Consider the following 21,609-nt stretch of genomic DNA (forward strand, 5'->3'; position numbering starts at 1 on the left):
GGGGCTTAGCCTGTCCTGCGACTTCCTGCCGGAGGGGCTGTCACTGTTGCTGTCGGCTCAGAACACCCTGGACGGAGCCTCAAACAACAGAAATGTATTCCTCACAGTCCTGGAGGGCGGGAGTCTAAGGTTAAGGTGCCAGAGAACACAGTTTCAGGTGAGGGTCCTCCTGCCCGCTTGCAGAAGGCAGCCCGGCTCTGTCCTCACCCGGCGGGGAGGGCTCTCTGCGCCTCTTCCTCTCCTCACAAGGACCCCAGCCCTGTTAAATGAGGGCCACACCCCTCTGACCTCACTGCCTAAGAGTCTCATCTCATGAAACGGTGACGCTGGGAGCTGGCGCTTCAACGTGGGAATTTTGGGAGGACAGAGTCAGCCTGGGACAAAAGTCAGTGCTGTTCAGGGGGTGACAGCAGATGCGGGGCCACCATTGTCAAGAGCGTCCTGCACGAACGTCCCTGGATGTCCAAAGACACAGAAAAATATGACCTATAGTTTAAAAAAAAAGTTACTAAAAGCTGACACTGAGAAGACCCAAAGTTGTATTCAGAAGATAAAGGTCTAGGGCAGCCATTATAAGTAGTTAAAAGAAAAGCAAGATATACTCTAAGAATTAGCGACACGACAGCATTAAAGGGCTAATTAATTGATGAAGAAAGAATTAACGAGTGAACACAGAAGATCAGGTCGGGAAATCAACAGAGACATGGAAAGTGAACTGAAACGTACAATAAATGAAACATTTACGGGAAGCACCGACAGCAAATTGGCTGCGGCAAAAATAACGTCCGTGAACTTGAGGACAACTCGGTGTAGATTATCCAATCTGAGGAACAGAGAAGAAAATGCTTCGTAGCAGCTCAGAGATCTGCGGGGAAGACCCGAAGTGTAGACCAGCCTGAGAAAGAGAAGGGAGTGAGGCTAGAGGAAGAAACAGCGGCCAAAATAACCCCGACTGGATGGAAACATCAACTTAGACGGCCCGGAGGCTCAGAGAAACCCAGCAAGAGCCTCACAGTGACCACACCTAGGGACGTGATGGTCAGTGCACTGCCAACCACTGATGTGGATAAAGATGTGAAAGGAGCTGAGTGGTGGCGCGTGCCTGCAGCCCCAGCTACTCGGGAGGCTGGGGTGGGAGGATCGCTTGAACCCAGGAGCTCTGGGCTGTACTGCGCTATGCCGATCGGGTGTCCGCACTAAGTTTGGCATCAATATGGTGACCTCCTGGGAGCAGGGGACCACCAGGTTGCCCGAGAAGGGGTGAACCGGCCCAGGTCGGAAATGGAGCAGGTCAGAACTCCCGTGCTGATCAGTAGTGGGATCGTGCCTGGGAAAAGCCACTGCACTCCAGCCTGGGCAATGTAGCAAGACCCCCTCTCTAAAAAAAAAAGAAAGAAAAAAATTTAAAAGACAGCACAGCCAGACTTGGTGGCTCATGTCTGTAATTCTGTAACCCCAGTACTTTGGGAGGCTGAGGCGGGAGGATCACTTGAGGTCAGGAGTTGGAGACCAGCCTGGGCAACATAGTGAGACTTCATCTCTCTTTAAAAAAAAAAAAAAAAAAAAGGCCGGGCTCGGTGGCTCACGCCTGTAATCCCAGCACTTTGGGAGGCTGAGGTGGGCGGATCACGAGGTCAAGAGATTGAGACCATCCTGGCCAACATGTTGAAACCCTGTCTCTACTAAAAATACAAAAAAATTAGCTGGGTGTGGTGCCACACGCCTGTAGTCCCAGCTACTCGGGAGGCTGAGGTGGGAGAATTGCTTGAACCCGGGAGGCGGAGGTTGCAGTGAGCCGAGGTTGCGCCATTGCACTCCAGCCTCGTGCCTGGTGATGGAGTGAGACTCTGTCTCAAAAAAAAAAAAAAAAAAGGACAGGGCATGATCTGGCTTGGCTCTGTGTCGCCACCCAAATCCCACGTGGCATTATTGTAATGCCTGGTGTTGGAGGTGGGGCTTGAAGGGAGGTGACTGGCTCATGGGGATGGATTTCTCCCTTGCTGTCCTTGCGATGCGAGTGAGTTCTCAGGAGATCTGGTTGTTTAAAAGTGTCCGGCACTTCCCTTTTCATTCTCTCTCCTGCTGGCCACGTCAAGACACACCTGCTTCCCCTGCACCTTCACCTAGGATTGAAAGTTTCCTGAGGCCTCCACAGCCATGCTTCCTGTAGAACCATGAGCCAATTAAACCTCTTTGCTTCATAAATTACCCAGTCTCAGGTAGTTCTGAGCAATGTGAGAAGGACTAACACAGGAAAGGGGGACACAGTGGCTGACTTCTCACGGTGAGTGGAAACCAGGAGATGTTGGTAGGGCATCTTTACACTGCTGAAAAAAGTCAACAGAGCTCCGTATCTCGGGAAAATAGCCTTCAAAACTGAGGGTGAAATAAAGACACTTCCAGACAAATGGAAGTGGAGGGAATTCATCTCTAGCACAGCTTCAGCACACTGAATGAATGCCAAGGATGTTCCTCGGGCAGAGGGAAATGAGTCTGGATGGCCGCTCGGGTCTGCAGGAAGGAATCGGCGTGACACGTGGGCACCGAGTGAGCCCGTCGGAACCTGCGTTCCTTGTCCTCCGTTTAGTCACTTAATTATGTCAGCATGCACTCAGCAGTTCCTGTTTCCTTCCGTGGGTTACAATCTATGACAATCATTTCTACGCAATGTGCCTTCAAAGTGGCTTCAGAGAATTGCTGGCACATTCCCCGATTCCTTGAGCACATTTTTGCTCTTTGGCACAAAAAAACTCCAAGTTCCTCTTATGTTTTCTGCACACAGGCTTTGAATAATTCAGCGAATAGTCCTGGTTTCTTTTCATATAGAACGGTGTTGAGGAACCGAACTGTGAGTGTTAGGTGTGCTTGCTTCACTTTCACTGGGTCCGACTGTATCTAAACCTTCTCAGCAGACACAGTCTGGACTTCCCTTCCTCCCCTCCCTCCCTCTTCTTCCGTCTCTCTCTCCTTCTTCCCTTCTCCTCCCGTTTATCCCTCCCACTCTCCCTCCTTCCCCTCCTTCCTTCCCTCCTTCCTCCCATTCTCCTTTCCTCCCTCCCTCTCCCCATTCTGTCTACCAAAATCAGAGTTGACATGGATACTTCCAATTCCAATCCCACACCACAGGGTTCGTTTTCCTTCTCTCCTTGCCACATGCCTACATTATGTACGTATGTATGTATATGTGTGTGTATGTGTGCATGTATGTGTATGTATGTGTGTGTATATCTATGTAGGTGTGTATGTGCATGTGTGCGTATGTGTATGCATGTGTGTATGTATGTATATGTGTGTATATGCATGTATGTATGTGCATGCATGTATGTATGTGTGTATATGCATGTATGTGCATGTGTGCATGTATGTGTATGTGCGTATGCATGTGTGCGTGTATGTGCATGTATGTGTATGCATGTATGTGTGTGCATGTATGTATGTGTGTATGTACGTGTATGTATGCATATGTATGTGTGTATATGTATGTATGTATATGTATGTAAGTGTATGCATGTATGTGTGTGCGTATGTATGTGCATGTATGTATATATGCATGTATGTATATATGCATGTATGTGCATGTGTGTATACATATGTGCATGTATGTGTGTGTGTGTGTATGTATGTGTGTATGTATGTATTTATTTGAGACGGGGTTTCGCCATGTTGGCCAGGCTGGTCTCGAACGCCTGACCTCAGGTGATCGGCCCGCCTCGGCCTCCCAAGTGCTGGGATGACAGGTGTGAGCCACCCCGCCCGGCCCCACATGTCTGTATTTATAACTCTCTGTTCAACACAGCGAAACCCATCATCCTCGTCATATTTACTCATTTGGTCCCTTCTAGAGCACATGGAAGGCAGCATGAGAACTGCTCGCCCAAAGCACCGTGAGCCGAGCGCCGGCTGAGGAGAGCTCAGGACGTGTTTATGGCTCCTGCTGCTGTTAGCCCGAGAGTACACAGAAAAGCTGCTCTGTTCAGAAGGAACCTGGGCTGTCACTTATTTCTAATACAACTGTATCCCATGTTAGGAATTCATTTTACTTTTGAGTATAATATACCAAATTACCTTGGTTCCAAAGCAATTCTCTGCCTCAGCCTCCTGAGTAGTTGGCGTTACAAACATGCGCCATCACGCCCGGCTAATTTTTGTATTTTTAGTAGAGATGGGGTTTCACCATGTTGGCCAGGATGGTCTTGAACTCCTGGCCTCGTGGTCCACCTGCCTCAGCCTCCCAAAGTGCTGGGATTACAGGCGTGAGCCACTGCTCCCGGATTTCTGAGTATTTTTTTAAATATCATGTTTAAAATGTTCCAGGCCAGGCACAGTGGCTCATGCCTGTAATCTCATCATTTTGGGAGAATTGCTTGAACCTGGGAGGTAGAAGTTGCAGTGAGCCGAGATTGAGCCACTGCACTCCAGCCTGGGCGACAGAGCAAGAATCCATCTCAAAAATAAACAAACATATAAACAAATAAATAACAGAAGAATGAGGCTGGATGTGGTGGCTCACACCTGTAATCTCAGCACTTTGCGAGACTGAGGCAGGTGGATCACTTGAGGTCAGGAGTTCAAGACCAGCCTGGTGAACATGGCGAGACCTTTTTGTTTTGATTTTTTAATTACTTTTATTTTTTTGGGATGGTGTCTCGCTCTGTCGCCCAGGATGGAGTGCAATGGCATGATCTCAGCTCACTGAAACCTCCGCCTCCCGGGTTCAAGCGATTCTCCTGCCTGAGCCTCCTCAGTAGCTGGGATTACAGGCGTCCAGCATCATGCCTGGCTAATTTTTGTATTTTTGTAGAGACGGGGTTTCACCGTATTTGCCAGGCTGGTCTTGAACACCTGACCTCAGGTGATCCACCCGCTTCAGCCTCCCAAAGTGCTGGGGTTACAGGCGTGAGCCGCTGTGCTAAGTGGGCTTTGATTTTGTTTTGAATGGGAACGTGGTTCGAACGTATCCTCTCCAAAATTCAGATGTTGCCAATGTGAACATAATGGAGAGGTGCGGCCTTTGAAGAGGCGATGAGGCCATGAGGACTCCTGATCTCAGGTGATCCACCCGCCTCGGCCTTCCAAAGTGTTGGGATCACAGGCGTGGGCCACCCAGCCCGGCCGGGGCTGACCTTCTGCACACAAGTGCTGTATACTTAACCTCTGACCTCTGTCCTGTAACCCAGGGCAGCGGATGTGACGTCTCCACCTTCTAAGTGCCCACTGTCCTGGGGCAGCTCCTCTCCCTGGTGCCGGGGCTCAGGTCTTCTCCTGGGTCTCAGCAGGTTGTGGCCTACCCCGGGGGCTGTGCACACCGGTTTCAGTAAGTGCTTGGTAGATCTGCTCCCCAGCCCGGAGCAGGTGCTGGGAAGGGGTGCAGCAGACTCGGTAACTCTGAAGGTGCGGACGTCTCTCGCACTGTCTCCACAGCGAGAGCTTTCACCAGCTACAGAGCTAGAGCCAGCTCCTGCACCAGCTCACCCACCAGCCCTCCCACCAGCTCGGAAGGGAGAGTCAGCTCCCGTGCTAGCTCCAGGATCAGAGTCAGCTCCATCGCCAGCTCCGGCAGCACATCCAGAGATGGGGCAGGCCTCGCCACCTCTGTGCCGGCTCCAGGATAGCTCCAGCAGCCGCTCTAGCCAGGACCAGATCCGAAACCACTGGCACGGCTAGGGCCAAACTCAGCCTCAGGTTCAGAGGCGGCCGAGGCGGCAGCAGCTGCAGGACCGGCTTCAGCACCGCGGCTGGGCCAGGCCCGTCCCTGCAGGAGCCGCCGCCAGCACAGCTCAGACCTCAGGCAGCGGCCGGGCCGCCCTGCCACCTGCCGCAGAGGCACGCAGCTCCCTCACCAAATCCGTGCCACCCTGGTGACGGCTCAGGCACCAAAACCAGCTCCAGAGTCCGACGCAGTTCCCGGCCCAGCCCTCAAGCCAGTGCCAGGTTCAGAGGCCGGGCCGGCTGCAGCGCCCCCTCCAGAGCCGGAGCTGGCGCCAGACGGAAAGCGAAGCAGAATGACGCCACCGGGACCCGCGCGCTCGTGGAGCGTCCTCCTGACCCGGCCTGGGAAGCCGTCGCGGAAACGGGGAGCCACGCGCGTCCACGGCGTGCCCGGCCCCCGGCGGGTCGGAGACGGCGCGGCCCCCGCTGCGGGCTCGGCGGCTCGGGCGGGCGCGGCGGGGAGGCTTGACCCTCACGGGCCGCCGTACGCGCTATAAAAGGCGCGGCGCGCCCTCCCCCGACCTCTGCGCGCGCCGGCGGCTGCCATGGCGGGTTCGCTGCTCGCCGCCTGCGCCCGGGCCTTTCCCGAGCCCGCTCCCCGGCTACCGCCCTGCAGCGTCGCTCTCCCGGCCGCGGCGCGGTCTACGGGGCTCTGCTGCCGGGTGGGGGCTCCGGGTGCGAGGCGGGGGCGGGCGCTGACCCGGGGCGTCCTGGCCGCGTGAGCCGCGGGATGGGGGCCCGGGCCCGGGAGGAGGCGCCGTGCTGTGTCCCTCCCCGCGCGGTTTCCAGCCGGGAAGCTTCGGGAAGCCTGGTGAGGGCCGAGTGCGCGAATTCGGACCTAAGCGGAAAGCGTCCCGCCCACCCGCGCCCCTTCCGCCCCTGCTGCTGCGTCCCCGAGTCGCGGAGGCTCTGGGGACGTCGCCTCGTGTGTCGGCATCTTCGAGAAATGGATTTCTCGTGCCGTGTCCACGCGTCGGGTGTTTCCGTGTGACTGGCCGCTCAGCGGGAGGCTGTCCTGGCGGAAGGAGTCCGGTGACCCCCCGGACTAAATACTGTTACAGGACAGGTGCGCGCCTGTCCTTGGGGGGCATCCGCCTCGTGGTCCTGGTCCCTGGACACCTGCAGGGGATCAGCCTTCCGTGGCCACTGTTGTGACTCAACTTCCCCTCCTGCAGATTAAGGAGAGAGTAAGCGGAGGGAGTAACATGGGTCGGATTTTTCTAGAATGGCCCTTAAGACAGGGAGCTTTTGGTGGCAGGGACCTTTGGTCCGCCTTCCTGGAGATCAGATGCAGCAAATCTGTCTTTTTTTTTTTTTTTTTTTCTTTTTTCGAGAGGGAGTTTTGCTTTGTCGCCCAGGCTGGAGTGCAGTGGCGCGATCTCCATTCACTACAACCTCTGCCTCCCGGGTTCAAGCGATTTTCCTGCCCCAGTCTCGCGAGTAGCTGGGATTACAGGTGCCGGCCATTATACGCCAGCTAATTTTTTTTTTTTTTTAATTTTTAGCAGAGACGGGATTTCACCACGTTGGCCAGGCTGGTTTTGAACTCCTGACCTCAAGTGATCCGCCTGCCTCGGCCTCCCAAAAAACAGTCTTTGTATGATGTCCCTCTGTGGTGTTTGCAAGATTTGTACAAAATTGGGATTCCTTTTTCTCTAGGACGTCTGCTCACTGGAAACACACGTGCGAGGGGTCCTGGGGTGCTGGGTAAGTTGGTGCATTGGTACTGGACCAGGGTTAACCCCCCGTAACCCCCTCCACCCCCATGTAACTAAGCCCTGCTATGCGATGTGCGACATCTTCCGTGACTGGAGGGACCGGTCGGTCTTGCGTTCACATTGCGGCTAGAAGCTCTCTCCAGGGGAATAAAAAGGAATCGTTTCATGTTCGGCCTGATGCTGCCCCTAGAGGCGTTGCACATGTGGCTGCTGTGTCACGTGTGTGTCGATAGGTGGCAGAGATTAGAGAGGCTATGTCTACGGTCAGCGTTCTGCCCCGTGAACGTTTGAATGTTTCGTAGTCTGACACTCCTGATTTGTGGACTGGGCATCTGTTTTCCTGGGTCTTGTGAGCGGGCTTTCTCACCCTCGTGCCCTGCCGTGCCATGCTGGCCGCGCCGGTCGTTAGAGGTCTGAAGGGAGAATGGGAAGGAAGAGGGTGCCCTCACCAGGAGCAGCCTTCATTAGTGAGTTTTTTTTTTTTTTTTTCCTTTTTTGAGACTTGAGTCTGTCACCCAGGCTGGAGTGCAGTGGTGCGATCTCAGCTCACTGCAACCTCTGCCTCCTGGGTTTAAGCAATTCTCTATCTCAGTCCCCGAGTAGCTGGGATTACAGCCATGCCTGGTTGAGTTTTGGTACTTTTAGTAGAGATGGGGTTTCATCATCTTGGCCAGGCTGGTCTTGAACTCCTGACCTCGTGATCTACCTGCCATGCCACACACTGTGTCAGGATCACGATGGACGGGACCGGGGAAGGGTTTGCTGATGTTTCAGTTAATAGCGGTAACAGCAGCCCCTTACTGTGTTGATTCTGTGCCAAGCATTCTTGTTATTTAACACAGGAAGGAGGTGACTTAGCCTGTGACGGACTTCCAGTGTGAGCAGTGGCCAGAGTGACGAGGCCAACCGGCCCCAGTCCGGATCAAGGTAAGAGGCAAGGCTGAGGCTGGCCCTCCCTGCCTCCCTCCCTGGCTGCCGGGTGGGTGTGAGCGGCTGCCCTGCAGATGCTGTCCTGGACCTGCCGGCACTGCAGACAGTTGCTCTGCTGTGCCTGTGACGTCGGGGCAGAGAGAAAGTGGCGATTTCTACACTCAGTGTTCCGGGGCCAGTGAGCACTGGGAATGGTTTATAGCCTGACATTACTCAAAGCCAAAGCCAGGCGCATTTGGGTTTTCGCTTTGGAAACCACCTTACCTGCTGTGCTCCGTGAGGGAGGGGCGGCAGCATTGCCGGGAACCCTGAGGCGTAGAGAGTGTGGATCCACTCCCAGGCCGCGTTCTGGAAACGGTTCTGTGGGTCTGTCTGGGAGGCCTTGGGCAAGTGTGACCAAGACCACCTGAGCTGGGATGGACAAGCTGTGCCTTGTCCAGCAGTACTAACGGGGGTGCAATTCCTGTGCACCAAGCAAGGGCCCTGGGTAGGGGTCAGGAGCTTCCTTGCCTGGAGGTGTCTCTGGGTCACTTTGGAAACAAGATTCCTCTTCCCAAAATGGGTGGGAGTGAGGGGTGCAGCTGCACGTCCTGTGATGCTTGGGGCGCCCCACCGTGAAGAGTGACGTGGCCATAAGTCAGCAGTGCCAGTCTCAGACTTCCGCTATGAGGTCATATCAGGAAAGATAACTGTAAAATACTACTGTCACACCACTTTGGGAGGTAGAAGCAGGCGGATCGTCTGAGGTCAGGAGTTCGAGACCAGCCTGGCCAACAGCCTCAAACCTCATCTCTACTAAAAACACAAAAGGTAGCTGGCTGTGTGGTGTGTGCCTGTAATCCTAGTAACTCGGGAGACTGAGGCAGGAGAATCTCTTGAACCTAGGAGGCGGAGGTTGCAGTGAGCTGAGATCATGCCACTGCACTCCAGCCTGGGCCACATAGCGAGACTCTGTCTCAAAAAAAAACTTTAGGGAATTCATAAATTGTGTTCCCCGAGGTCACTCGGTGAATCCAGGTTAAAGAAACCTGGTCTGTGGCGTCATCCTTGTTCGTTTTTCAGATGCAGAGGCCAGGATGTGGGCGCAGCCCCGTGCCAGGAGGCGGGCTGGCATAGGACCACCGGCACCCAGGCTGTTTGCGGCCTCAGAGCCCAGCTTTCCGCACGCCCACCTGCCCCCAGGGCCACGGTTGCAGCTCCTGCTCTGCCTGCATTCCAGGGATGGGCAGGCTGGCATCGGGACGCCCACCGCCTCTGCCTGGGTAGTGCTGTGTGTTCCAGCCGGCCAGGGCAGCTGCCGGGACCACCCCTCCATTTGAGTATCCCGGTTCTTAAGTCCTGCCATTGTGGTGTTCTGCTGGAAAAAGAACCAATTGGCTGTGTCTGAACCGCCTGGAACCCAAGATCCGAGTTATTTTTTACTGTATTTGAGTCATCTTGTGTTTGTTGTTTTTACCCCAAGGGGAAAATCTAGATGGAAAACATTTATTTTAAAATACAGGATGAAGGGAATTAAAAGATTTAATGCACATTTCTTCAAGGATAGTATTTCTGTATTGGCAAAATTTGAGAATAAATGGGTCTGGAACGGAATGGATTGTGTCTTGACTGGTCCATTGCGGAGCAGAGCCCGCACCGAACGGGGTTCCTGCGTTGGGGTCTTCCCGCCTGGGTCCTTGCCTGTCCCCCTGGGGGATGGTTGCCGGGTTCCCCGGGCTACGGGGAGAGCGCAGGGCCGGAGAAGATGGCCGCTCCGAGGCTGTTTCCTAGGGAATGAGCTCTACATCTCACGGCTGCATTTTGTAAACGTGTCACCGCACCAGGCTGTCTCACTAGAACGCCTTTTTCTTGGCCTGTTTTGCCACGGTCCAGGTTTGGGGTCCTGGTCGTTGGTTCCTTCAGAAGCTCCTTTTTGGGGAACTGCCCTGGCACCTTCAGCAGTGTAGGGCAGGCAGGGGCTCGAGAATAGACCTCACCTTTGACACCAGAGGGCTGCCTCCCCAGGATTCAGGGGCCCAACCCCAGCCTGGGTGCCTGGCCCGGCTGGTATCCACCGTGGGGCAAAGGGTCCACGCGCAGCGTCCATGGGGATCAGGGCACTCAGCCCTGGGTATTACATAAAAGCTGTTTGTTTACGTCATGTTCTTCAGAGTAACAAACCCCTTCCAGGGCCTCCCACCTCTGCTCTGAGCTAGGATGTCCTCATGTCTAGGGGTCCTCATGTGGTGTGGGGTCCAGGGCCCTGACCTCGGGAGTGATTCTGCAACAGCATTTGACATTTCCGACCGGATTCCTAGAGGCGGGGCTGGACTCCCGCACCCAGGCACCAGGCCGGCTCCGGGAAGGGTGGCCAGGGCCCCCGCTGCCGCATCAGGAGTACTTGGTGTTGGAGATCTTCTTCCAGAGCAGGGTCTTGAGGTGGCTGAGCACCAGCGAGTGATGGGCCTCCACCTGGCTGGCCAGCCCGCTCAGCGTGGTGCAGGTGCGCAGCTGTGTGCCCAGCTCCTCGCGGAGGTCGGCGGGCGCGCCGGGCAGCAGGTAGCCCCGCAGCAGCGCGCACACCTTGGCCAGGTTGGGCTGGATGAGGTCGCCCTTGCACTGCCGCATCAGCCTGTCGCACGGCGCCCTGCAGTCGCGCCCGTAGGTGCAGTCGGCGCTGTGCTCGCAGCGGCGGCCCTGCAGGAAGCGGCGCACGGCGGCCTCGGGGGCCACCTGCTGCAGGTCGGCCATCCTGAAGTCGTAGGTGGCCGTGTAGCCCACGTTGGCCAGCGTGGTCTCGCACATGTAGAAAGTCCCATAGGCGCCGTGGAAGAGCTCCTCCACGAACTCCAGGAGGCCGATGGCGATCTTGGCCCGCCACGGCCACGCGGGCCCCAGCCACTGCTGGAGGGCACCCTGCAGGGCCGGCGGCAGCAGCGGGCGCAGCAGGGGGGGCAGGGCGGCCGCGTGCCAGGCACCGTGGGGCACGCCCTCGGTGACGTAGAGGTCCCCGCAGTAGCCCAGCAGTTGGGAGGCGTGCTCCTTCTCCTGCAGGGACAGCAGCAGCAGGAACTCGTTACGCTGCAGCAGGGCCCACACGGACTTGGCTTCCGCCAGCGACACCCGGTTGTCCTTGTTGAAGTCGGCCATGAGCAGGACCTGGCCCACCAGTGCCGGCAGGGAAGGCAGGTCGCCCAGGTTCGCCTGGCATTTGGGACCAAAAGAAAGGAAAACCCAGTTGACTTGGTGTCTGGGAGCATGACCCGGCCTTGACCCAGTCCTCCCGGCAGAGCGGGCTGCGGGCCAGACCAGCACATCTGCCAGGTTACGGGTCCCAGCCTGCAGCCACGTGGGTGGAGGAGGCAGCCGGCGATGTGCCCACTCATGCTCTGGCCTGTGTTGCGGCCGCCAGACAGACCTCCCTGCCTCCCGGCAGCCTTGGGTGCAGCTGGGGTGCTTGGGGTTGGGCACCTGGGGAGAGAAGCCTCAGAGCTTCCCAGGATGAGAATCGGGGATGGAGGGCACGCGCTGGCTGAAGCCCGGGGCGGCAGCCCCTCTCCGCAAGCCCTGAGCCCTGGTCTCTGCTTGGGGCACCTGCTGTGCTGGACCCATGGCCCTGGACTGCTGGAGCCTCCTCTTGACCTCAGGGCCTCAACTGCCAGCCTGCCGGTCCCCCCAACCCCTGCCCCCAGCCCTGGAGAGGCTCCTTCCCTGGCAGGGCCCCTGCCCAGCGGCTGGGGACTGGAAGGTCTGCCTGGGGTCCACTTGACCCATCTATGCCTTTGCACTGGGCGTGTTGGTGCCAGGGCCGCCTGCTGGGCACATGCCCTGGTGTGGATTCCTGCCCAGCCCCCCAGGAGAGCTGCCTGACCTTGAGGAAGCTGAGGGTCATCTCCCGAAACTCCTTGATGGAAGTGCCCCGGGTGGGCTTGTCGAACAGCACCAGCTCCCGCCGGGGGGCCGCGTCCGACTGGGCCTTGGAGTCCAGCGCCTCCTCAATGCCACACTTGATGGTCACATCCTTGTCTCGCCAGAGCCCGCTGTATACCTGGACAGGGCCAGAGGACCTCCGTGCAGATATCCCCCTCCTCTGCACGGGCACATCAGCCCCAGGCCCCCCTTCCCGCCCGAGGCCATACCTGCTGGCCGGGGGCTGCCGAGAGGCAGGTCCTCCACTCCACCAGACGCAGCTCACAGAGGTCCTGGCAGATGGAGCCCGAGATGATGCCCTTGTGGTACTGGTCACACTGAGGGGACAGGTGCAGGGTATGTGTGTGCGGGGGGGCGGCAGTCACACCTCCACCCTGCTGAGCCCCTCCCCACTGAGGGGACAGGTGCAGGGTGTGGGGGCGCCAGCCACACCCCCTGCCCTGCCGAGCCTCTCCCCACACGTCCGAAGCCCAGCTGCACCCATTCTTCTGGGACCCCTGGGAGGGAGGGTCCATGGGCAGGGCCAGGTGGATGGGAAGGCGGCATGGAGGGCCAAGCCCCCATCACCGTGGTCACCGCCTCAGCACCCACTGGGCCCCTGTTCTTCGGCCATCTTTTCTCAGACCCCCAAACTGCCAGAGCTGGCGACTGGGCTGCCTCCAGCCCACGCCCATCCTTGAGCCACGCTATGGGCCCGGCACCCGCCAGCTGGCAGGGGCCTCAACTTGCTGCAGTTTGCAAGCTGCCAACCCCTCACACAGGTGGTGCTGGGCCCTGGCTCACGCCATCGGCGGCTGCAGGGTGGGCCTGTTGTGCCTGACCCCCGGTCTGGTCCCATCCGTCCCCACCGTCCTGGATCCTGTAACGACAGCACAGCTAAGGCCACGGCCTGGACGTGAGACACCACACCCAGTGGTCAAGCTGGGCCAGGGCCGGAGGCAAGACGCTGGAGGCAGCTCTCCCGCCCAGCAGCCCCGACTCTCTGGACCATCCAGGCACTGGCTGGTGAACTAGATTCACCCTGTCCCGTGTCTACACCACCAGCTGCAACATGCGCTCTCTCTGCCTGACTTCATTCCCCTCGGGGACGCCCTCCTGACTGACGGCGCCCTCTCTGCCCGGATCAGTCAGTGAGGAATCTCTGAACTTGTTTTCCATCGTGATGACTGGACCGAGCGGGCAACGGAGCCCTGACCTCCGCCTCCTCTCCCAGCCCCACGTGGCCAATGCCCAGGCTCAAGCGCTATGGCTGTTGTCAGAACTGTTTGTCAAGGCTTAGAAACGGACCCCCGGGGCCCCACAGTGACTCCCTGGCCTGCCCTTCCCCGTCCCACAGGCCCCCTCCTTAGCCAGACCCCAAGGGAGACACTGTTAGTGGTGATTAAATCAGGCCCGGGGCTGGCTGCTGCCCCTCCTAGTCCCCAGCCCAGCTCCGGGAGCCTGGCAGCCCCTGAATCCCAGCGCCTCACGGGAGGTGACAGAGCATGGAGCTGGCCCACCCCTCTGTGGGTGGGGGGAGATTTCTGGATGTACAGCCTCCGTTGCCATGGAGCCTGGCCGAGCAGGCTCGGAGGGAGCCAGGAAGGGAGCTTCAGAACATCCCACCCTCCAGGGCTGGGGAGGACGGAGGGTCCCCTGCCTCCCCCGCCCCCAACCCCCCAACCCCCACGCCCAGCACACCAGGGATGGGGACAGAAGTGAGATGGGCCAACTGGAGGCCGAGGACCCCCCACGTGAGTCGTGAAGGCAGCGTCTGTGCCAGCAGCACGTCTTCATCTAGACAGAAAAGGAGGATGAAGGGAACGTGCGCTGGTCCAGCCTCCCACCTTGCAGGCAGGCCCTTCACAGCAAGGTCCCTCCCGTCCCCAGACCAGCCCCCTGTGCCCGGAGCCCCAGACCTGCAGGAGACCCTGCTCCTGGCACACGCTGCCCTCTGCCAGGCTGGGGCTGGGGCTCCCCCAGGGTTGGGGAGATGGGGCTGCCCCCTTGGTCCTGGGCGCCTCCCTGCACCTAGCAGGGTGGGAAGGGGCTTCCTCAAAGGCTGAGGTGGGGTGTGGGGGTGTGTGCTTGGCCTCCTCGGGCACCCCCACCCGGCACATCGGTCCCCAGTCAGTCCCCTCGTCGCCCAGTCTGTCTCCCGTCTGCAGCACGGCCCGGTGGGACTCAGTGCAGTTCTCGGCCTCTCGAGGGCCCTGTTGGAACCCGGGACTGGCCCTGCACTAATGCCACCTCACTGTGTGAGCTGGGGCCAGCCTCTGTGCCTCTTTTTTTTTTTTTTGAGATGCAGTTTCGCTCTTGTCACCCAGGCTGGAGTGCAATGGCACGATCTCGGCTCACCGCAACCTCCACCTCCTGGGTTCAGGCAATTCTCCTGCCTCAGCCTCCTGAGTAGCTGGGATTACAGGCACGCACCACCATGCCCAGCTAATTTTTTGTATTTTGAGTAGAGACGGGGTTTCACCATGTTGACCAGGATGGTCTCGATCTCTTGACCTCGTGATCCACCCGCCTCGGCCTCCCAAAGTGCTGGGATTACAGGCGTGCGCCACCGCGCTGGGCCTCTGTGCCTCTCTGAGGCGTCCAATGCCCCCACGAGGCGAGGCAGGTAGCCTCCTCTGGAAAGGAGGGGATGTCTCCATGGCCCCGAGGCGGCTTTGGGAGAGCCGGGCTTGGCCTGACCTCTGGGAAGGCTGTGAGCAGCCATGGAGACGCCGTTGTGCGAAGGGCCAGGGCGTCCTGGGAAACAGGCTGCAGCTTCCTCGTGTTTGGGGGACACCTCCTGCTCCTCAGCAGCCTCCGCAGCCAGGCACCCCGTAGGTAGATACTCAGACCCCGCCTGGCAATGTGAATCCTCTGCCCACTCCCACCCGCCGCCCCCCCACTCCACCCCAGCCTGGAGGTCCAGCCCCTCCACCTCCTGTCCTTCCAGGAGTCCCCGGGGTGCACGACTTGGGGCACAGCCTTCTCCACCCATGGCCCCAGGATAAGCCCGATGTACCACCCCCATGCCACGCTGAGCCTAGAGGCCCCCTGGACTTTGAGGGTGAGCAAAGCCTGGTGCCAGGGGCCTGGAGCCCTCCCGTGGGCTGGCATGGGCTCCAAACAAGTTCCTGGGCACAGAAGCTCTCGCTCCAGACCCCATACCCCACTCCCCCTCTGCCACCTCTGGGCCTTTCCACATGTGGCCCCATCATACACGGCTCTGTGGGGCACAGGTTTGCCCACGGCCACCCGGTGGCTTCATCCACCACCCAGCTGCCAGGAGAGGCCCCTCCCCATCTGACAGAGGCAGATGAACCTGGGGTCTCCCTGTGCCCAATCCTCCCTTCCATGACCCACAGCAGCTGCTGCTACAGGGCAGGCCCTGCTGTGCCCAGGCCCAGCCCCAAGGGGCGCGGAGCTTCGGAACCCTGGTCATCGGCCAGGCTGGGGTCAAAATGGCCCAGGGGACCTGCCTAGCTCTGGGCGAGTCCAGGGTCTGCCAGGAAGACGGAGCTGGAGCTCCCCTCCAGCTAGTCACAGGATGCAGAAGGAGGAGCGGGGGTCACCTCGGTGTGGACTCGCGGCCACGCTTGCTCCCAGACACACACATGCTCACACACGCCAGGGGACTTAGCCCTGTCTCCCTGAGGGGGAGGCTGTGGAGGACACCGCCCTGCCACCTGCCTTGGGGACCCCTAGTCCCAGGGGAGCTAGAAAGGCCACTGGGGCCAGCATACGGGGGCCTCCATCCCGGCCAGCGAGACCAGGCTTCCTGCTAAACAGCCTCTCTCTCAGACATTTCTGGAGTCTGCCCTGCTGTCGGCCCCCAGCCCACACAGCGACACTTACAATGACCGCCTGGCAGATGTGGCCGCGACAGAGCTCCGAGTAGGACGAGTAGCGCATGTACACCAACCAGCTGCCCGCAAACACGCCCAGCCAGGCCAGGAAGACGCACCTGACCCTCAGGCCTGGGAGCCGGCCCTGTGGGGAAGGGGCCGCGTGAGGAGTGCCCTCGGGGCACCCACACTCGGGGTGCTGTCAGCCCCACTTCCCACGGAAGGGGCCTCCGGGTCCACCCCAGTCTTTGCCTGCTACCTCCTTGGCCGGCCGGTGCCCCTGTCTTCCAGAACCAGCCCCAGCTCAGTGACACCCGCCTCCTGGCTCTGCCTCTCCAGGGTCACACACCAGGGGCTGCAGGGGGTGGAGGTGGGGGCAGGCACCGCCCAGACCTTTCAGTGTCACGGGCAGGTACAAATAAATGTCAAAACCAGGGGACTAGCAGGTGGCCGATTCTTTCGTTTGCTGAGTGGACATTTTTACAAACCCTTCCTGTCCTGACCTCATTTCACAACTGTCACCTCTGCACAAGGCAGGTGAGCAGCGCCCACCAGGAGCGCATATCATCCCCACTGTAGTGCAGATTGCTGGGAAGTTCCGGCCAGAGCAGGCCAGCAGGGAGAACCAGGTTTGGAGAACGGGGCTGCAGGACCCCAACCCAGCCACATCCAGGAAGCTTTTAAGAGACTCAGGTCCGAGGTGCAGGGGCTCACGCCTGTAATCCCAGCCCTGGCAGGCTGAGGCAGGTGGATCGCTTGAGCCCAGGAGTTTGAGACCATCCTGGGTAACATAGTGAAATCCTGTCTCTACAAAAATACAAAAATTAGCTGGGCATGGTGGCTCACCCTGTAATCCCAGCTTTCTGGGAGGCTGAGGCAGGTGGATCGCTTGAGCCCAGGAGCTGGAAACCAGCCTGGGCAACATGTGAAACCCCGTCTCTACTAAAAATACCAGCATTAGCCGGGCATGGTGACTTGCACCTGTAGTCCCAGCTACTTGGGAGGCTGAGGCAGGAGGACTGATTGAACCCGGGAGGTGGAAGCTGCAGTGAGCTGCGATCGCACACCACACTCCAGCCTGGGTGGCAAAGCGAGACCCTGTCTCAAAAAAAAAAGACGCAGATTCAGACACCGATGTTGACAACAGCCCAGCGGTGGGCAGTGCCTGAGTTCACAGCGGGGGATGGACGAGCAGAGGCGGCCTGTCCGTACCTCGGAGCGTGACTGCACCCTGAGAAGGAAGGCGATCCTGACATTCACCGCAGCAGGGAGCAGCCCGAGGACGAGAGGCTCAGTGAAACGAGCCGGTCACCAAGGGACAAAGCCTACAGGACCTCACTTACACGAGGTCCCTGGAGTCACCAAAACCACAGAGACGGGAAGGAGAGTGAGGGAGCTGGGGGCTGGGAGGGGCGGGGAGTGTGTGTTTGACGGGGACAGAGCTTCGGTTTGGGAGACGGAGACCTTTGTGGACAGAGGGAGGCGGTCGCCACCCAAGCTGAATGTATTTGGTGCCACTAAACCGCACTTCGAAAGGGTTAAGATGATACATTTATGCTATGCGTATTTTACCACAGTTAAAAATTAAGGCCGGGCACGGTGGCTCACGCCTGTAATCCCAGCACTTTGGGAGGCGGAGGCGGGTGGATCACCTGAGGTGGGGAGTTCGAGACCAGCCTGACCAACACGGTGACACGCCGTCTCTACTAAAAATACAAAATTAGCTGGGTGTGGTGGTGCATGCCTGTAACTCCAGCTACTCGGGGGGCTGAGGCAGGAGAACCGTTTGAACCCCAGAGGTGGAGGTTGCGGTGAGCTGAGATCACACCATTGTACTCCAACCTGGGCAACAAGAGCAAAACTCCATCTAGAAAAATCCAAAAATTAGCCGGGCGTGGTGGCACACACCTGTAATCCCAGCTACTCAGGAGGCTGAGGCAGGAGAATCGCTGGAACCGGGAGGCACAGGTTGCAGTGAGCCCAGGTTGCACCACTAGACTCCAGACGGGGAGGCAGAGTAAGACTCCGTCATAAAAAAAAAAAAAAAAAAAAAAATGGGCCAGGCGCGGTGGCTCACGCCTGTAATCCCAGCACTTTGGGAGGCCGAGGCGGGTGGATCACAAGGTCAAGAGATTGAGACCATCTTGGTCAACATGGTGAAACCCCGTCTCTACTGAAAATACAAAAAATTAGCTGGGCGTGGTGGTGCATGCCTGTAATCCCAGCTACTCGAGAGGCTGAGGCAGGAGAATTGCCTGAACCCAGGAGGCGGAGGTTGCGGTGAGCCGAGATCGCGCCATTGCACTCCGGCCTGGGTAACAAGAGCGAAACTCCGTCTCAAAAAAAAAAAAAAATTAAGTGAGCACACAGCCCCTGGCCCCTTCCTAAAGCTCTGACCCAGATGTCTGGGAACTGGCTTTTAGGGAGGGCTCCAGGTCCCTCTGCCGTCCTCAGTCCCTCTGCCTCAGTTTCCCTGCTGGCTCACAGTGCTGGGCGAGCCTCCCCACCTAGGCCTCCAAGCTGGGCTTCCAAGGGTGACAGCCAGGAACAGCTGCGTGCCACCATCCCTCTCCCCAGCCTCCTAGCAAATTTCAGGCCTCTCAGGCACTGTGCAGGAGTGGCCCGCAGAGGGGACTTGCCCCATGCGGGGGCTCAGACATCCCTGACGTGCAGCCGAAGGCAGAAGGGTCCAGGCTTGGGGGCCAGCTTCCCCCCAGAGAGGCCCCACTGCTGGCTCCAAGTGCCCCTTGTGGCCTCCTGTCCACTGGTGGCCAGGGAGAGGATGCCCACTGGTCAAATCTCCTCCTGGGAGTGCCTGGTCACACCCCCACCTGGCAAGTCAGGGCCCCCATCAGGTCATGGGCTCCAGCTCTGCTCTTGCCATGAGTAGGGGCCTCCTTCCTAAAATGAGGCCACCAGCCTCTCAACGAAGACAAGGCAGCTGGGGTCATTTTTCTGGTTCTTTCCAGAGAGGTGGGCCCTGGCCTCCTGCTCCCCGGCATTCACCCACTGGTGGCCACCTCAGGCAGGGCCACAGAGGGAGGACCCCCAGCAGTCGGGGAAGGGCCCAGAGCTCCGGTGGCAGTGGGGTCCTGGGGGGCCCGGAACAGACGGTGTGGCTGGCGGGTTCCGCCCCTCAGACCACTTGTCCTGGGCACTGTGTCTGTTTCCGGCAGATTTGCTCAAGATGGAAAACAGGAAAGCAGAGACGCAGTGGGGTGTGGGAGTTCTGGCGGGATGAGGGCCGGCGGCTCCCTCCGGGGTGAACGTGCCCGAGGCAGGGCCACGCAGGGAGGCCCAGCAAGGGCGGGGACTCGGAGGAAGCCAGGAGGGGGAGGCTGTGGCTGGCCGGGGCCCAGGGGTGACCCCAGCTGGAGATGGTGACACCAAGCTGGGGACTCTCCTAGTTCTGCTCCCCAGCGCCCCATCTGGGCTTGGGCCAGGGCCTATTTCCGCCTGGCCGGCTCTGGTTCATCCCCAGCTCTTTTGATGTTCTTTTGAGACGGGGTCTTGCTGTGTTGCCCAGGCTGGAGTACAGTGGTGCAGTCACAGCTCACTGCAGCCTCCAGCTCCCCGCGGACCCTCCCACCCAGCCTCCCGAGGTGCTGGCATTACAGGCATGAGCCGCCTTGCCCAGTCTTGCCCCAGGCCTTTATCGTACACGGGCACTTCCCCAGCTGCCATCCCTGACCCGCTCTGGGTCCTGGGGTCCCAAGCAGCTGCTCTGCAAAGCCCACACAGTGCTCCCTGGCCCACCCTGACTCCTGGGCCTGGCACAGCTTGAGTGTGGAAGCTGCCCCACCATCTGGGACCTGGGCTGGGCCTTTGCAGGGGCAGGCGGGGACCAGCTCCTGGTGAAGCCACTTCGAGGGTGTGGAGGGTCGTCCCGGGGATGCGACCGCATCATAGTCCTCAGCCCAGCAGGTGTAGACCGTGGGCCGGGAGCCCCACAGCACTAACCCAGCAGAGCAGTTCACGAGGCCAGGAGACTGAGGCCCACGCCACAGGAGGGGCAGGGTGGGCTCCCTCTGGAGCTCTGGTCCTGAGCCAGCCACCCTGGGAGCAGCCAGCACCCCTCTCCTGCCATTCCTGGGCGGAGTTCCCGGCATCGGCATCTCTTCTGCAGCCGCTGGTCCAGGCCCTTCCTCCGGGCAGGGGACCACTGCATGCCCCACCCCCCAGCGACTGGGGTGGTCTCACACCCTTTAGCTCAACCCTGCCCCAGGGCTGGGCTGGGACGGGACCACCACACCCTGAGGTCCCAGGTGGGCACAGAGGGTCTTGCTGCAACCTGAGTGACTGGGTTCCACACCCTCTTCCCGGAAGGGGAGCTGAGGCCAGCCAGGCCCTGAGCCCAGGCAGGACCCTGGCAGGCATCCTTCTGCTGACCCCGGGACTGCTGGGCGGGGGCCTGGGAGGTTCGGCAGATCTGACCAGGACCGGCTCCTCCGGCAGATGGCTGGGGTCCTGGAGGGCCGCCCGGAGTGATGGAGCCTGATGGGCCTGGCCTGCATCCCCCCCATAGCGGAAGGTGAAAGGGGCTTCCAGCAGCTGGAACCCAAGGCAGCGCGGGCCTCCCGTGCTGAGCCGGCCAGGCCCCTGGAGGGGACGGTGACTTGGACAAGGTCATCTCGGGGTCGGGGCAGGGTCCCTGCGCTAAGGCGGCTGATGAGATGAAGCGGGGCGGGGCGGGGAGGTCACGTCCTTGCCAGGGCGTTTCTGTGTGTCCCAAGTTTTCCGCCGCAGAATAACACACCTTATTTTTCAAGTGGAGAAAAGGGGAAAGGACTTTTGTGTGGCTTCTGGGCCGGGGGCAGGGGCCGCCCGCAGGCCGGGGCGGGGGTCTCCAGGCCGCAGCACCCCCGCGCGCGGACCCTCCCCCGCCCACTCGGGCTCACGAACCGCTCGTGTCCGAACCCGGGGCCCCGCTCCGCGCTCGGCGCACCCCCGGGGCTGGACCTCGGCCTCCCCGCGCAGAGGCGGCCGGGGGCGGCGGGCGCGCCGCGCTTACCTGCAGGCCCTTGGAGAAGGGGCAGAAGAGCACCAGGTGCGCCAGGCGCCGCAGCCGCCGCATGGTGGGCGCCGGCCGGGGCTGCGCCGGCCCCGCGGCTCGCTCGGCCTCAGCCCCGGCCCGGCCCGGCCCGCAGCGGCCGCCTCTCCCTCGCCATGCGGGCCGCGCGCCCCCGGGCCCGCGTTAAAGGCGAGGGCGCGCGCCTTTCTGACGGCCGACCGCGGCGCGGCGGGGGCGGGGCTTGGCGCACGGCCCGCCTCCGACTCCCGGCTCGGCTGAGGCCCCGCCCACCCGCAGACCCCTCCCCGCCTGCCGCGGGGCCCGGGGGCGCGCGCGGGGGCCCGGGGGCGCGCGGGATGGGCCGGGGGCTGGGGCCCGGGGGCGCGCGGGATGGGCGGGGGGCTGGGGTCCGGGGGCGCGCGGGAAGGACGCGGGGCGCTGGGGGATCGGGGAGCGCGGGAAGGACGCGGGGCGCTGGGGGGTCGGGAGCGCGGGAAGGACGGGGGGCGCT

General features: G+C 60.1%; 1 protein-coding gene, 1 long non-coding RNA gene and 2 other non-coding genes across 7 annotated transcripts; 3 read left to right on the forward strand and 1 right to left on the reverse strand.

Moving 5' to 3' along the window:
* The first annotated feature begins 6,449 nt into the window (after positions 1 to 6,449).
* On the forward strand, positions 6,450 to 9,950 carry LOC110568397 (uncharacterized). 4 transcript variants are annotated; one of them, XR_010338695.1, is made up of 4 exons: positions 6,450 to 6,520; positions 7,369 to 7,416; positions 8,270 to 8,354; positions 9,420 to 9,950. It is a non-coding gene; the product is annotated as an uncharacterized LOC110568397 (long non-coding RNA). The 4 variants fall into 4 exon arrangements; XR_002478676.2 differs by lacking the exon at positions 6,450 to 6,520 and adding an exon at positions 6,563 to 6,896; XR_002478677.2 differs by lacking the exon at positions 6,450 to 6,520 and adding an exon at positions 6,563 to 6,775.
* Positions 7,607 to 7,738, forward strand: LOC135270544 (small nucleolar RNA SNORA17). The gene has a single exon (XR_010338703.1). It is a non-coding gene; the product is annotated as a small nucleolar RNA SNORA17 (small nucleolar RNA).
* On the forward strand, positions 8,434 to 8,569 carry LOC135270543 (small nucleolar RNA SNORA43). The gene has a single exon (XR_010338702.1). It is a non-coding gene; the product is annotated as a small nucleolar RNA SNORA43 (small nucleolar RNA).
* DIPK1B (divergent protein kinase domain 1B) lies at positions 9,829 to 21,255 on the reverse strand. Its single transcript, XM_064366057.1, has 5 exons — positions 21,099 to 21,255; positions 16,098 to 16,232; positions 12,476 to 12,583; positions 12,208 to 12,384; positions 9,829 to 11,540 (listed from the first exon to the last, which is right to left on the reverse strand). Exons 1-5 carry the CDS (start codon positions 21,159 to 21,161, stop codon positions 10,728 to 10,730), a joined length of 1,296 nt encoding a protein of 431 aa, XP_064222127.1. The 5' UTR covers positions 21,162 to 21,255; the 3' UTR covers positions 9,829 to 10,727.
* Between the last annotated feature and the right edge of the window lie 354 nt (positions 21,256 to 21,609).

Source organism: Aotus nancymaae, unplaced genomic scaffold (genome assembly GCF_030222135.1).
Source record: "Aotus nancymaae isolate 86718 unplaced genomic scaffold, 86718_ANA_hifiasm-v0.15.2.pri h1tg000063l, whole genome shotgun sequence".
In the NCBI taxonomy this organism is placed as follows: Eukaryota; Metazoa; Chordata; class Mammalia; order Primates; family Aotidae; genus Aotus; species Aotus nancymaae.

Coding starts and splice junctions, on each gene's coding strand:
- DIPK1B (XM_064366057.1), bottom strand. CDS start 21,161: ATGCGGCGGCTGCGGCGCCTGGCGCACCTGGTGCTCTTCTGCCCCTTC. Junction 16,233..21,098: donor CCTTCTCCAAGGGCCTGCAG/GTAAGCGCGGCG, acceptor CCTTCCCCACAG/GGCCGGCTCCCAGGCCTGAG. Junction 12,385..12,475: donor CGGCAGCCCCCGGCCAGCAG/GTATGGCCTCGG, acceptor GGCCCTGTCCAG/GTATACAGCGGGCTCTGGCG.